Below are 14,829 nucleotides of genomic sequence, written 5' to 3'. Positions count from 1 at the left end.
TACGTGGATTCCACTTTCTCTTGCACATTACAAAAGGGGGTAAGAACCAAATCTGAATGGAGCACTCTCGGCTCCGCCCTGCTAAGTTGCGCTGATCTGCAGGCACCTGAAGACTTCGGCTGATATCCATGAGCCAGGCCTTTCCGAGCACCTCTCACTTGTGTTGCCAACAGGATCTCAGAGCCCAAACCTCTGCAGGCCCAGCATGTAGTCAGGAAGCGCTCTCAGCTTAGAGATGGGGGGCAGGATCACTCAGCTAGAGGACAGGGCCAAGGAAAACAGCCCAAGTAGGTCCCTGGCCTCACTGTCCAAGCCTGAACTCTGACACTCAAGACGCCATGAGCTCTGACACCTGTCACCAGTGTGCCTACAGCAGCCAGCACCCACCTTACCCAGGCTGCACTGGGCTCCAGACCCCTCCACAGAAGAGGAAGTGGAAGCTCTACTTATTGACCTCGTGTTGCACCACTGGAAACCCTCAGGGAATTAGGCCCTGGAGACAGATTCCTAAGGACTCCTTACAACCACGCCCAATGCTGAGCTCGACTGCACAAAACAAGTTTCTAACTTCCACAGGAGCCATTATACTCACATAGTGGTCATTCTGCAGGGTTCTGAGCCCTCAGACAAAACCTGCCTGGTGCCTTGGCTCCCAGCTCGGCTCTTGGCTTTGTAGCTCGCTGGGGGCCAAGGGCACAGGTTCTGGCCATGGCTGCACAGAGTGAGCATTTGCTTGCAGTTCACAAGTTTATTAGTGAATGCGTGGGGCCCGCTGGTGTTTACATGTGTGGTCACTACAGCGCTGGTACTGGCTGCAGGAGGGAGGGAGGCTGCTGATGGGCTAGTCTCTTGATGTCACCCAGGAAAACGATGGACTTCTCTCCTGGATCAAGGCGCCAGGGCTCAGGGCTGGTCCATCAGAGGGACTCCACTCCTGTTTGCAGGGCCTGGCCCGCGGGGATGAGGGTTTTCAGGATCTCCGTGTAGTAGGGGCCGAACACCTGCTGATTGTGGTGCGTTAGGTTGACAAACCTTTGGCCCAGTTCTGCCAGCTCTGCCTCAATGAGAGTGAGGCCCCCGGGGAGGTCTAGCAGAGAGCGCGGCACACCGAGAACCAAGCAGCATTTGAGAAACAGGTGGATCCGCTGATCTGTGAGCAGGAAAAACAATGAAAAGGGAAGCGGCAGGCAACGTTCAGGGAGAAGCGGCCCTGCACTCATCCAAGCTCTAAGTTAACCTCACTAGACACGGAAATCTGTTTTGTTTGGGGAGGGGGACCAGGAGGAGAGCTGCTATATAGCCCTCAAGGGCAAAGCAAGGATTGACAACCAGTGGCTGGTATGTTTCTGACCATTCCAAAGCTTGCTTAGTGCCCACCAGGGACTGATGAGGATATGACACACAGGATGCGCCCAGGCTGAGCCCTTGGATGGCTGAGGTTAAGAGCAAGGCCAAGACAGAGAACCTAGAGACAGGACTGGGCTAGAGATCCTAGACAGAACCTAGAAACAGAACCTAGCGAGAGAACCTGGCTGAAGAACCTAGAGACAGAACCTAGAGAAGAACCTAGAGACAGAACCTAGAGAAGAACCTAGAGACAGAACCTAGAGACAAGACCTAGCAAGAAAACATGGCAAGAGAACCTGACTAGAACCTGGCTGGAGAACCTAGCGAGAGAACATGGACACAGAACCTGGCTGGAGAACCTAGACAGAACATGGCAAAAGATCCTGGAGAGAACCTGTACACAGAACTTGGCTGGAGATCCTGGAGGGAGAACCTCGCTATGCTGATCAACTGAAAAAAAAAAAAGAGCAAGGCCAAGCTCAGAGCTCCATTCCCACGTGGGATGGTGGGGGCGGGAGTCCCTGCCAGGGGAGCGGCCGCCAGCCTAGCCTTCAGCGTTGCCTGTGGGCAGGGGTGAACGTCCCGTGTCTAAGACTGCAGACAGAAATGACCAAGAAGGCCAGGGATGGGCTAATAGGGTGGTTGGCGTGTGCCACACCTGGAAGTCATGAATTCCTGGTGCGGATCTTCCTTAGAGCCAGAGTCCGTCTTTCAACTACAAAAGATATGTTTTTTCAACCCAACATTTTGAAAAACTAAAGCCTGACACGTGACCTGCCCAGAGACCGCGCCTTTTACCGGCAGGTGGCTCAGCGGCCAACTTCCAAGGGGAGTCTCCCTCAGCCACACGGCCTCCCCACCCGGGACACTCACCGATGACGCTGCGGACACAGTTCTGCGCGTGGGCAATGTCCTGGATCTGTCCCATCAGAGAGGCTATGTTGTCGCTGCTCAGAGGAGCGAGGCCCATGCTCTTGAGGCTTTGGTGGATCTCCTGAGACACCTGCTCGCTCACAGTCAGCATGGCCTCCTCGGGCCTAGAGCACAGGGAGAGGAGGCTGGGAGCCACCACCGGCCTGGCATGGGCCAGAGCCCTTGAGGGGGACTCCCAGACCTCCTCCTGGCCCCACCCAGCCTGGCAGCAGCCCAGTCAATGGGTGGATTCGGTGTCTCGCTCTTATCTCAACACATCGACTATTCTCTACATACAGCACCACCTTCTACTGCTCAGGGAACAAGATAAATTAAAACCAACTCCGACGAGCATTGGTTTCGGCCCTCGGAACACCTCAGTGTCCCTCAGCCCCCCGGCATTTGTCTGTGTGCACGGAGGTCCATTTTAAGACTTTCTTGGACATTTCCCAGGGCTGTCCTGCTCTCACCAGTGACAGTGACCACCCGCCGGCGTGAGGGCCTGCACGCCACGCTACCTGATCCCGTCTCACAAGCCCACTAAGCCCAGCCCCCCAGCCCCCCAGCCTCTCAGCCCAGCGACTCCTGTGCAGCAAACAAGAGGGTGAATCACTTCGCAGCAAACAGCCTTCACACTACTCCTCTTGGAGGACAGTTCTCAGTTCTGTGTGTCTCTGTCACAAGCCTCAAGTCCAGCTACAGAGAGACCCCAGCGACCTGGGCCATGGGCCTCGCTGTGGCCGTACCCGCCTGTGTCCTCAGATGTGTCATCTCGAAAGACAAAGGTCCACGCAGCTCACCTGGAATCGAACTCCTCGGTGAGGGCTTGGGTGGTGCGCTTCAGCTTGTCCACGAACTGCGGGGAGCCGAACAGGATGCTGCCACCACAGGAGCTGCTGGCCACCAGCAGGACAGAGGCCAGGACGGTGAGGCGGCGCAGCTGCACCTCCAGCTCCTGCAGCCGCGCCCTGTCCGCCAGCAGCGTCTGAGGACGGGACAGCCCGTGAGGCGGAGCCCTGCCCGAGGTCCTGGCCACAGCTGCAGGGCCGCCCCACAGGCCTACCTCAGGGAACTCCTTGTCGTCATCAGGGTTCCAGAGAAGAAGGTTCAGGAAAGCCTGGGACAGCACCACGGCGGGGCTCAGGGGCTCCGGGCTGGAGGCTGACTCACTTGGAGAGGGGCCAGCCCCGCTGGAGGTGGGAGCGTCGGGGACAGGCCTCAGGTCTGCGGCCGCGCGGCTCAGCCACTTGGTCGTGTGGTCCAGGAGGCCTGGGGCGGGGCGGCAGCCTCAGCGGGAGGGTCCGCTGATAGGGTGCCTTTCTGTCTTAGATGACTGCTCCCCCTGCCACCCCCTCCCCCCACCATCACACACACCGAGGAAGAAACTTCTCCTAGAACAGTGATGGCGAACCTATGACACGTGAACTCATTTTTTTGGTTGATTTTTCTTTGTTAAATGGCATTTAAATATATAAAACAAATATCAAAAATATAAGTCTTTGTTTTACTATGGTGGCAAATATCAAAAAATTTCGATATGTGACACGGCACCAGAGTTAAGTTAGGGTTTTTCAAAATGCTGACACGCCGAGCTCAAAAGGTTCGCCATCACTGGCCTAGGAGGCAGTGCTGGCTGGCCTTCTAGGCAGCCCCAGGCCGCTCAGCCCACCCACGCACCCGGCTGCTGGCTGAGGCGCTCCTGGAACTGTGCCCGCTCATGCAGGATGGAGTGCTCCCGCAGGTGGGGCTGGCGGCTCTGCAGCGTGTAGTTTCTCATGTCCATCTTCATCAGGCCCAGAACCTGGAAGATCCCCCTGAAAGATAGAACAGCGTGTTCATGCTCCAAGAGGGTCTCCGGGAGTCAGGGGGCTCTAAACTGACAGCCCTGCCCCCTCATTTACAAAGATGACACAGGAGCTAGGACCCAGGCCCAGAGCGAGCGGGCGGCAGTGTGGGAAACAGGTGTCTGGACCTCGAAGCCTCTGAGCCAGACCTCCTCCCACAAGCCACTCTGCTCTTAAAAAGGGCGTCGGTGGAAGACCACACCAGACACTAACCATTCTCTCTGGGAAGTGGGATTATAGGTGATGCTGTTTCTGGGCCAATTAATTTTATTTTATTGATTTGAGAGAGAGAGAGGAAGGAATGGGGAGAAAGACAGAGAGAGAGAGAGAGAGAGAGAGAGAGAGAGAGACTTGTTCCACTTATTTATGCATCACTGGTTGATTCTTGTATGTGCCCTTACTGGGGATCAAAACCACAACCTTGGAGTATTGGGACGACAATCTAACCAACTGAGCTACCTGGCCAGGGTTGTGGGTCTACTATTTTTTTTTAATTTTCTGGAGCTATGAAATGGGGATAACCCCTCACCTCTGCCCCTCATACTATGTGAACTGCAACAAGAAAACCTGGGAAAGCAATGTTTGAACTTCTTGGAAGAAAAGGCTGCATACACGAATGTTGCATGGTAGGATGTTATATGGGCCCAGCCCACCTGAGGATCCCCAGAGGGCCCTGCAAGGCCATCTTTGGAAAAGAAAAGCTCATAGGCCAGAGAGAAGGACTCAGGATGGGGTTCGCAGGGAAGAGCAGCTGAGATGGGGCAGCCACTCGGGGTGTGGCCCGGGGGTGGCAGGTTCTAGGGACAGTAGCCAGGCTTCACCTCAGGAGCAGAACGGAGTCTGTGATGCCGTCTAGCTTCTGCACGGCCTTATCCCGAACTGGCGCGCACAGCAGGGTCATCATGCTGAGGATGCACTTGGAGAGACGGAGGATGTTCAGGTCCCCGTGCTCCGCTTCCCGCTGCAGCAGGTCGTCGGCCAGAGCTTCCTCCACCTCACTTCTTAGGCGGCTCTGGCGTGGCAACAGCAGCGACAGCAAGATCTGCCCAGGAAGAAAGCCCAGGAGGCTGCACTCTGCTCAGAGCCCCACTTTCCTCACGGAAACCCCATTAGCCACACACATCCCAGCCGGTGTCTACTGTTCAGAGAGAGGGGGAGAGATTCTCTCTCTCTCAAGGGAATCAAACCCAAAACCTGGGTATGTGCCCTGACTGGGGATCGAACCTGCCATCTCAGCCTACAGGATGGATCAGCACTCCAACCAACTGAGCCACCCCGGCCGGGGCCCAGGCTGTGTCTTTTAAGGATCAAGAAGTCGGGTCCCTAAATTTCCTAATATTTATCTTTGTTTAAGGACCAATAATAGGCCATGGCTTTAGGAACCAATTACAGCAATAAGATATCATTCTCTAGACAGAATGAGATAAAGAGAGAAACAAGATGAAGGCGTGTGATCAAAAGGAACTCAGGGTGCAACAAATATAAAATACACACCACATAGCGACGAGGCGCTCTTCATTTTAAAAAGCAGGCATGCTTGAGATTTACTTCAAAGAGCAAGGAGGAACAAGGCAAAGAAACTGTCAGGAGTCACCGGAAACAGTCTATTAACTGAAAATGTAAGGTCCCTGTGAGCAGTCTCTGCCTCATCTCCATGCGTCTGTAGCAGACAGAACACAGCGGGGTCGAGGGATGGGGTTCGATGAACGTCTGTTTAATGGAATGGAACACCGTGTTGTCATAACAAGATCCCATGTGCTCAGCTTCGCTGTAAGCTGTGGAAATGGAAGCTGCTCTGTACCCTGTACTTCATGGTGAACTATGCCAGTTTCACTCTGGAGCCCTCAGCGCCTCCCATGTGACAGCGAGAGGAAGAGGTCCCCCTGGTCCGTGCGCTCCCCCGGGCAAGCCTGGCACCCAGCTTCTCTTTGTTCAAATTACTGTCTTGTTTCTTCATCCTGATTAGACGCTGAGTGATACAAAACTGGCATAAGAGAAGTTCTCACTGAAATGGCTGATGTCCATGGCTCTCATGAGCAGCAAGTAGCAAGTACTCCACGTTTTGGATGCCTTAGGACAGGGGTGGGAAACGTCCGGCCCATGGGCTGTATAAGGCCCGAGAAATCATTTGGCCTGGCCCTGCCAAGGCTTTAGGGGTGAGTTAGTTAAGTGTTTGACCAAAAACAGCAGGCTAATTTTTAAGTTGACCATTTTGCATGGCCTGTGAGTGATGTTATAAACATCCAAATGGCCCTTAGGCAGGCAGACTGGAGGATGGCTAGTCCCCTGCATCATGCAGCTGCCGTGGGCCTGGTGAAGCTGGCAGAGCTCCAGAGGTGTGCACCTGGCCAGCCAAGTCCTCCCAGGTGAACGGCTGGCGGTGTGCCTCATGGTACCCACCATGAAAAAGCGGCGCAGCCCTTGCAGGCCTTTGCGTCGAGGCCGCATACAGCACCTCAGGGTTTTGTGGAGGTGGAGGGACTCTGGTGCCAATCTGGTACGCCACGTGACTCATCATAAGTTCCTAGCTGGCACATAACTTCTTCAGTAAAAGGTGCATCTTCACCTCAAGCAAGCCCTGTCCACGGTTCTTCTCCACTGTTCGTTCCGGGTGTATAAAATACACTGCAAAACGGTCCTCCTTCGGAGTATTTGAGATCTTGCTTCCTGGCATGTTGTCAGTTTGGCTCAAGTAAACTCAAACTCTTACAATTAAAAAAACCCTCTACAGTTCTGATTCGACACCCATTTTGAGTCGCTCATAGGTTACCAATTTCAGTGGGAACCAGAGCCCGAGGAGGCTCCGCAGCAAGTCCAGGCAGCAGTACCAGCCACACGACCACTTGGCCTTACCATCCAGCAGGGCCGAGATACGTGAAGTGTCCGTGGCAAGTAAGGGTGCCGTCCAGCTCTGGCCAGCAGGGGCCGCACAGCACAGGTCTCCAGGGGTTTGGAGCACAGCTATGCAGAACTACTTGCCTTTGGAGAAATGGTTCTGGCTGGCTCCTGGGCCTCGTCAGAAAGTAAGCCCTGACCATCGGACATCGGGCAGCCCTGGGGGCTGCGCTCCTCATGAGGAGCTCGGTGTTGTCCGACCTGCCCAGCGGTGAGACTGGGTGACGGGGGGTTCAGTGTGTGGAGGCTGCGTATGGAAGCTGAGCACCAAAGGAGTGAAATGTGACATTCATCACTTGATTGTCTCTCTGCCCTAAATCCACCCTTGTTTTCTCAGCTTTGAAAGAAATGAAGTCCTTTAAATAATTTTTCTTTACTAGATGGTAAACTTTAAGCATCATCTGTAGAGGGCACTATTAATTAGTTTCTATGCAGCATAACAAATTACCATACACTCAGAGGCTTAATTAAGCATATATAGCCTGGTTGGTATGACTCAGTGGTTGACCCATGAACCAGGATGTCATAGTTAGATTCCTGGTCAGGACACATGCCCGGGTTGTGGGCTCTATCCCCAGTAGGGGGTAGGCAGGAGGCAGCTGATCAGTGATTCTCTTTCATCACTGATGTTTCTAAACTCTCTCTCCCTCTTCCTTTCTCTCTAAAATTAATAAAAACATATTTTTTTAAAAGAAAAAGAAAGCATATACATTTGTTGTCTCACAGCATCTGTGGGTCAGGGGTCCAGGCACAGTTTATTTACTGGGTCCTCTGTTCAGGGTCTCGCCAGGCTGTAATAAGGTGTCAGCTGGGCTCATTCAAATCGTGGCTGAATTCACTTCCTTACAGCTGTAACCCGAAGGGCCCCAGCTTCTGGCTGGCTGCTGGCTGGATGGTCCTGAGGCACCTGCAGCTCCCTGCCAGGTGGCCTCTCCATAGGCACCTGTTTGTTCTTCCAGGCCCGCAGGAGGACCTCCGTCTGCTGAGAGTCTTCCGCAGTGAGGTGTGACATCCCACCACCTTTGCCATATTCCACTGGTTAGAGGTAAGTTACAGATCTCGTCCCCATCAAGGAGACAGGACTATTTAAGGATGTGGATCTCGGGGTGGGGTGGGGTGCAGGTCGATTTAGGGTGTGCCCATCACATACTAGAAAGACAAGGCAAAAGCTGAGAGCCTTTCTCTCCGAGTAGACTGCTCAGTTGGCAGCTCCTGCAGGAGGCATGGCTGTGCCAGCGCCCGGCTCCCACGGCCTGAGTGGTGTCTCCCAGGCGGGCTCCTGCCGTGCACGGTGCTCAGCAGCACACACAGGCCAGCAACTTCCCCGGCACAGCTGTGCCCTCCCAAGTGGACCCTTGGGTGTCTATGTCAGCCTCGGTGTGGTGGGCTTGCCTTAGAGCTGATTTTCCGGTATTCCTGAGAGTTCCCCTTACTTCTGACTAGCCCACAGCCCTCATTTCTCCAATGCCCTGTGGTAATTTTTATATTAAAACTCCTTGTTGAAGTGACTGTGCACTTTCTGTCTACAGGTTAGATTCTGACTGATTCATGGGCCATGCCAGTTGGCATTTGCTAGCCACTGACATTCGAATGAGCTGGGATGCCTGGGAACTTTACACCTACCAGCAGAAGGCTGGTGACTCACCTCTTTAATTTCTTTCAGAAGTTCAAGAGCACAGCTGAAGTCTGGGGGCGTAGCAGATAGCTGCTCTTTAAGGTGATCCCAAAAGGCATTGTGCATTGCGTCCTTGGCCTGGCCTTCCAGACTGTAAAGGGGTTAAATACAAATTACTTTCTCTGTCCAAAAACAGTCCTAAGGTCCTGTCTCTTAAGCCCCACACAGACAGTGTTTGCTGCGATAAAAGACCATTATACTGACAGGGGAAGGCCAAGAACTGCGTGTGGCTTGCAGCAGAGTTGAAGAGCTGGGGTCAGACGTGGGTGTCAAGGGCCCGGTGATCCAGAGCCGCCCTCCCTCTGTGGCAGGAAGAACCCTGAGCAGAGGCCAGGTGGAGCTCTGGCCCTGATTTTGCATCTGGCCTAGATGACACGAGGCTCGGTTTCTATTTGTGTGCATATACAGCAATGCACTAAAGAGTCTGTCATTGCCCTCTAGTCCTCAGATCCAGGAAAGGATTTTCCCTCTTTGACTGCACATTGCACTGAAATACCCACAGATACTTCCAAATTGGCATCTAAATGGAATTCACTATCTTCCTCCTCCAGACCAGCTCCTCCTCTACCCCAGGCTCAGTGCCACTACCAGGCAGCCAGTCATGGCAGCCAGGAAGATTGGTCCTCTTACCCTTAAAAAAAACAGAAGTAAAGGCAGTTCCATTTAGAAAGCATAGTCTTTTCAACAAACAGTGCTGGAACAACGGGACACCCACAGGCAAAAATATGACTCAGACACAGACCTTCTACCTTCCACAAATGGCTCACAGACTAAACATAAAACTATAAAACTTCTAGACGATAACTAGGAGAACATCTAGGTCACCTTGGGCTTTTCTATGACTTTCAGATACAACACCAAAAGCAAGACCCAAAAAAGGAAAAAACTGGTAAGTTGCACTTCATTAAAATTAAGAACTGCTCTCTGAGAGACACTGTTATGAGAATTAAAAGACAAGCCACAGACAGTCTTTGCTAAGCACACATCTGATAAAGGGTTGTTTTCCAAAATATACAATGAACTCCTAAAACTCAACAATAAGAAAACAAACAACCCAATTTTAAAATGAAAAAGATCTGAACCAACACCTCACCAAAGGAGATATGCAGATGGCAAATAAGCCTATGAAAAGATGGTCAGCAACATATGTCATTAGGGAACTGCAAATTAAAATTCAGATGGGATACTGTACACACCTATCAGAAAGTCCAAAACCCAGAACACTGGGGCAGCAGGAGCTCTCAGTCACTGCTGGTGGGGATGAAGATGGTGCCGCCACTCCTGAAGACAATGTGGCAGTTTCTACAAAACCGAGCACACCCTTGCCATACGATCCAGGCATCATACTCCTTGGCATTTACTCAAGTGAGCTGAAAACTATGTCCACACAGAAGCCTGCAAATGGAGGTCGATAGAGCTTTATTCATAATCGCCAAAGCTTGGAAGCAACCACGATGCCATTCTATAGGTGAGTGGGTAAATGGAAGGTTATTCAGTGCTGAAGAGGAATGAGCTCTCAAGACCCCCAAAGACACAGAGGGGCCTTACATGCGCACTGTCGAGTGAGAAAAGCCAATCTGAGAAGGCCACCTACTGGATGAATCCAAATACAGGACCTTCTGGAAGCCTATGGAGACAGCATACAGATCGCTGGTTGCCAAGGATTTGGGGGGCGGCGGTGGGGCGGGGGGGGGGAGGAGAGGAGAGGTGAGGAAGGATGAAGAGGTGGAGCTCAGTGGAATTTTAGGGCAGTGAAATTACTATGTATGATACAGTAATAGTGGATACACATCATTATACATTTTCAAAACCCATAGTATATACATCTCAAAAAGTGAACCCCAACATAAACTATGGACTTGAGTTAATGTGTTGATACTGGATTGTCCATTGTAACAAATGCACCACACTAATAAAGATGTAAATAATAGGGGAGTAGGTGGGAACTCTGTAATTTCTGATCATTTTTCTGTAGAACTAAAACTGCTCTAAAAATATCCTATATAATAAATAGTTAATATGCTAATTAGACTGAACAGCAGAACAACTGTCCGGACAACCTTCCAGATGAAGCCGGGGCTGCGAGGGCCAAGGCAGTTGGGGCTGTGAGGGCCAAGCCCCTTGCATGAATTTCGTGCATCGGGCCTCTAGTTAATTAAAAAAACAGAAATGACAGGAATCAATTTTCCTCTGAATGTTTACTTAAATGATGTCTTTGTGCTACAGAGTTAGACTAATAGAAAAAGAACTATTTGAAAATTCTGAGGCTGAACCTCATCATTTCCAAATAGGTACTGGTTGTCTTGAATTAAACATCTGTCCTTTAAAAAAGAACAGCAGTGATGCATGCTCCTTGTAAAAAGGAAAAAAGGCAACACAAAGATGAACAGACAAGTCAAAGTTCCTCTCCCTACTCACAAATCTCAGCCATCAGAGGTAACCAACTATCATCTGTCCCCCGGTCCAGTGTGCGCTGGAATTGTGCTGAGCTCTTTCCTCTTCATCCTATTTATTCAATCCACCTCTGAGTCCATACATTTTGCTTCTTGAATGTCTCTGGAGTTCATCCCTGCCTACCATCATCTCTTACTTGGACCACCGTCATAGTCTATTCACGGATCCTCTTGCCTGTCTTGTCTCTTTTTAATCTGTTCTCCACCAGTTCATTCTAAAACCAGTGATTTTCCTAAGATGCAATTCTGATCATGATGTCATGCTCACTTAAAGCCCTTTAAGGCTTCCCATCACCAGCAGCATAAATGGCTTATACTGCATGACCATCCTGATACTGCTCTGCCTCCCTTTCCAATTTACCTCCTCCTGTGTCTCAATGCCTTGTGTGCAACCATACCAAGCCCTTGTAAAGCACAGAGCACCTTATACCACCACTCTGTGCCTCCAACATGTTGCTTCCTGTACCTGGAGCAGTCGACAGCACCTGGAAAGCACCTATTCATCTTCAGAGACTCAACTCAAGTCTTCGTAGGCGAAATCTCCCTCCAGGGCACACCTCTCTGATCCTCCGGGGGCAGCTGATCGAGCTCATTAAGCTCTATACACACAACTTATCCGTCATTTTCTGCTATCAGCTGTCTCCCCTACGAAAGCTTCTTGGCAGCAAAAGACAGTGCCTGGCTCACCTACAGCTCCAGCTCTAGTTGTATCTCGCCCCAGCGCTCAGCATTCTGCCCGCCACATAGTACGGACTCAACAATGTCTGATGAATGATGCCTAAACATGGGATTTCTTTAGGAACCCACAGCATCGTATGAGCCCACAGGAAAGCCAATTGCCAATAATGAGTAACCTCAAACTGTTTCTCCGCCTATGCCGGCCCTGCTCCTTGGCCACGGCGCCCAGCGAACCTCTGCTCCCCTGTTCCATTTTCCTTCCCTCCTGCCACATCTAAGTGGCAAGAGAGGTGGTAGGTCTGGATTTGGGTGAAAACCTGTCCCAGAGGAGCTGGGCGAGGTGTGGACACCTGCTGGCATCGGGCAGGAGGCAGTCAGAGCATGAAGACCAGGGCAGCAGCTTGGGACAGAGAAGGGCACCTTAGTAACAGGTTCCCGGAGTTGTGAATACAAAAGCATGTAAGGCAGCCGGCCACCCTCTGCCATGATTTACCTGGTTATTGGTGGGAATCAGAACTGTTTAAACATGTAAAATCTGACGTGACTTTACCCACTTAACTGCCAGTGAGCAGCAGGGCCCTGCGCTTTCTCCTTACTGAGTGCTTCTTACTGCGATGTCAATAGGACTAGGAGGACTCAGAACAAAGCTGGAGGGGGAGGAGGACTATTTATCAACAGGGTTATGAGTCTCATTCACAAATTAAGCTGATCATGAAGCCAGAAAAAAACAGGTGAAAGTGCCACTATTAGAAAATTAATCTTTTTATCTGTGGCTTTTCATCTGTTCTCACTCAAAAGAGTAAGTGATAGGGGCTGGTGTAGGCAGCTGATAAAATGACCCCAAAGATCTGTATTTCCTGGTATTCACACCGTGGTGCACTCTTTCCCTAGAGTGTGGGCTGGGTTTAGGGACTCCCCTCTAGGGAACAGAAGTAGCAGAGCCGGCCGTTCTGTCTTGGGCGGCGACTCCCACACTCTCATTCTCCCAGTGAGGGAAGCCAGCTGCCCTGTGGGGAGGTCTAGGTGGCGAGGGACTGAGGGATGCCCCCGCCAGCAGGCAACAGGCTGACGGCACAGTTAAGCCATTGCCCAGGTTCCGACCCACAGAAACTGAGAGACAGTGAGCACTGTTTTAGCTGCAGCTGTGGCTGGCGATTCCAGGCTGCTTCCTCCGTAGCTGTCAGAGGTCTGACATCCACATATTTCTATTGGATTATTAACTGAGGTCCCAGAGTGAACAGCCAACAACAGTAATTGCTTTCGTTTACTCACTGGTTCAACAAAATTTGCTTCTTGACCCCCTGATACCACCAGTTATAACTGATCACTCTTCTGTTTCATTATCTTAAGGCTACTATCCAATGACTGATTGTATTCTATATAACAAAAGGGTAATATGCAAATTGACCCTAACAGCAGAAGGACTGGGAATGACTGGTCACTATGACACACATTGACCACCAGGGGGCAGAGGCTCAGTGCAGGAGCTGACCCCTGGTGGTCAGTGCACTCCTACAGGGGGAGCACTGGTCAGCCACAAGCCAGGCTGATGGCTGCCAGCACAGCAGTGGTGGCAGGAGCCTCTCCCGCCTCCTCAGTAGTGCTAAGGAGTCCGACTGCAGCTTAGGCCTGCTCCCCGCTGGCAAGTGGACATCCCCCGAGGGCTCCGGGGCTGCCAGAGGGATGTCTGATTGCCAGCCTAGGCCTGATCCCCTGGGGAGCAAGTCTAAGCCAGCAGGTGGACATCCCCCGAGGGGTCCCAGACTGTGAGAGGGCAATGACCAGGCTGAGGACCCCCACCCGAGTGCACAAATTTTTGTGTACTGAGCCTCTAGTCATTAAATAAGAATGCTTCCCATCTGGCCAGCAGCCATTAGTGCTAACACCTACCCCAGGACTAGTAAGAAGGGAAACAAGAGGAGCCTGTACCTGCTTGGAGGTAAAACCTTCTCTTCCCTGTGGGAATCATGATCCATCCCAATCCTGCGGCTCAGCTCGGGAACATCGTTAACTGGCTCTGTCAGACCTGTGGTGGAGAGAACTCGTGGTGGGCAATGGGCACCCACACAAGTCTGGTGTCTAGTTATTCACACTCACTAGACTGAGGAGGCCCCACGTTTGGATTCGAACTGATCTTACACAAACTCGTTCAACCGTTCTAGTCTTTTATGTTTTCTGAATGCCAGGCCCCATGGGGGTAAGAAAGGACCAAAGAAGTTATTTTATAAAAAACAGCAAGTGAAACTGATTAAGATCTTTCTCTTACAAAGTAACAATTAAGTGGCAAAGAAACAATTTATTTGCAAAGATATAAACGCGTATTATGATTCCACACTTCTCTTCCTGCTTCTGATAAAGTTAAATTCCCCACACGATGGTACTCAAGGGGCCCACATCACCTGGTCTTCTAAAGCAGTAGCTCCCACATTTTAGTATGTCACAGACTAATAAAATTTCCAAAAAGACTTTGACAACTGGCCAGCTTTCTGTTCAGCCGTCTATGCCCAGAGAAACAAGCAAATACGCAAATAAAACTCCACTCTGCCACCACTGAAACCATCATTTACAGACGAAAGCCCAGGGTAGCCTCCAAAAGAACAGACAGGGAGTCCTGCCAGAGTAAAGAGCAGTCCTGTAAGAGGAATCAACTTAGCTTTAGGAAGAACTCAGCACAGTAGCTTTATTTCATTTTACTAAATATTGCTAAGCATTTTTGTCACTAACGTTTGGGAACCACTGTTGAAGTTGTTAGTAAAGACCCAACCAGTAGATTCTCATGAAATAGGCATATATGGTAGTTACACTGGATACTTGGCATCTAAAACAATAAACCATTTTTCTCACTCTCTTTCAATGAAGCGTCATTTGTTCACAGGAAAGTATTTGGCTCCTAGACGTCAGGGGATACTGAGGAACTAAGACTGGTCATGACTTGGTAATTGTTGAAGCTGGTCTGATGAAATGGGGATTCATTATTCTAGCCTCTCTACTTTTGTAAATGTTTTGAGTTTTCCATTTATAAAAA

The 14,829-nt window shown here is 50.9% G+C and overlaps 1 protein-coding gene across 1 annotated transcript; it reads right to left on the bottom strand.

The window, feature by feature from the left end:
- Nucleotides 1–770: 770 nt before the first annotated feature.
- On the bottom strand, nucleotides 771–13,842 carry TCP11 (t-complex 11). The gene is made up of 8 exons (XM_070419425.1): nucleotides 13,734–13,842; nucleotides 8,644–8,764; nucleotides 4,925–5,145; nucleotides 3,937–4,073; nucleotides 3,323–3,528; nucleotides 3,060–3,244; nucleotides 2,221–2,384; nucleotides 771–1,150 (listed from the first exon to the last, which is right to left on the bottom strand). The coding sequence occupies exons 1-8, from the start codon at nucleotides 13,778–13,780 to the stop codon at nucleotides 918–920; spliced, it is 1,314 nt and encodes a 437-aa protein (XP_070275526.1). The 5' UTR covers nucleotides 13,781–13,842; the 3' UTR covers nucleotides 771–917.
- Between the last annotated feature and the right edge of the window lie 987 nt (nucleotides 13,843–14,829).

The sequence above is a fragment of the Myotis yumanensis genome, unplaced genomic scaffold, assembly GCF_028538775.1.
Source record: "Myotis yumanensis isolate MYYU_CA2020_CCGP unplaced genomic scaffold, mMyoYum1.0.hap1 SCAF_6, whole genome shotgun sequence".
NCBI lineage: Eukaryota > Metazoa > Chordata > Mammalia > Chiroptera > Vespertilionidae > Myotis > Myotis yumanensis.
This window is presented reverse-complemented; position numbering and strand designations above follow the sequence as displayed.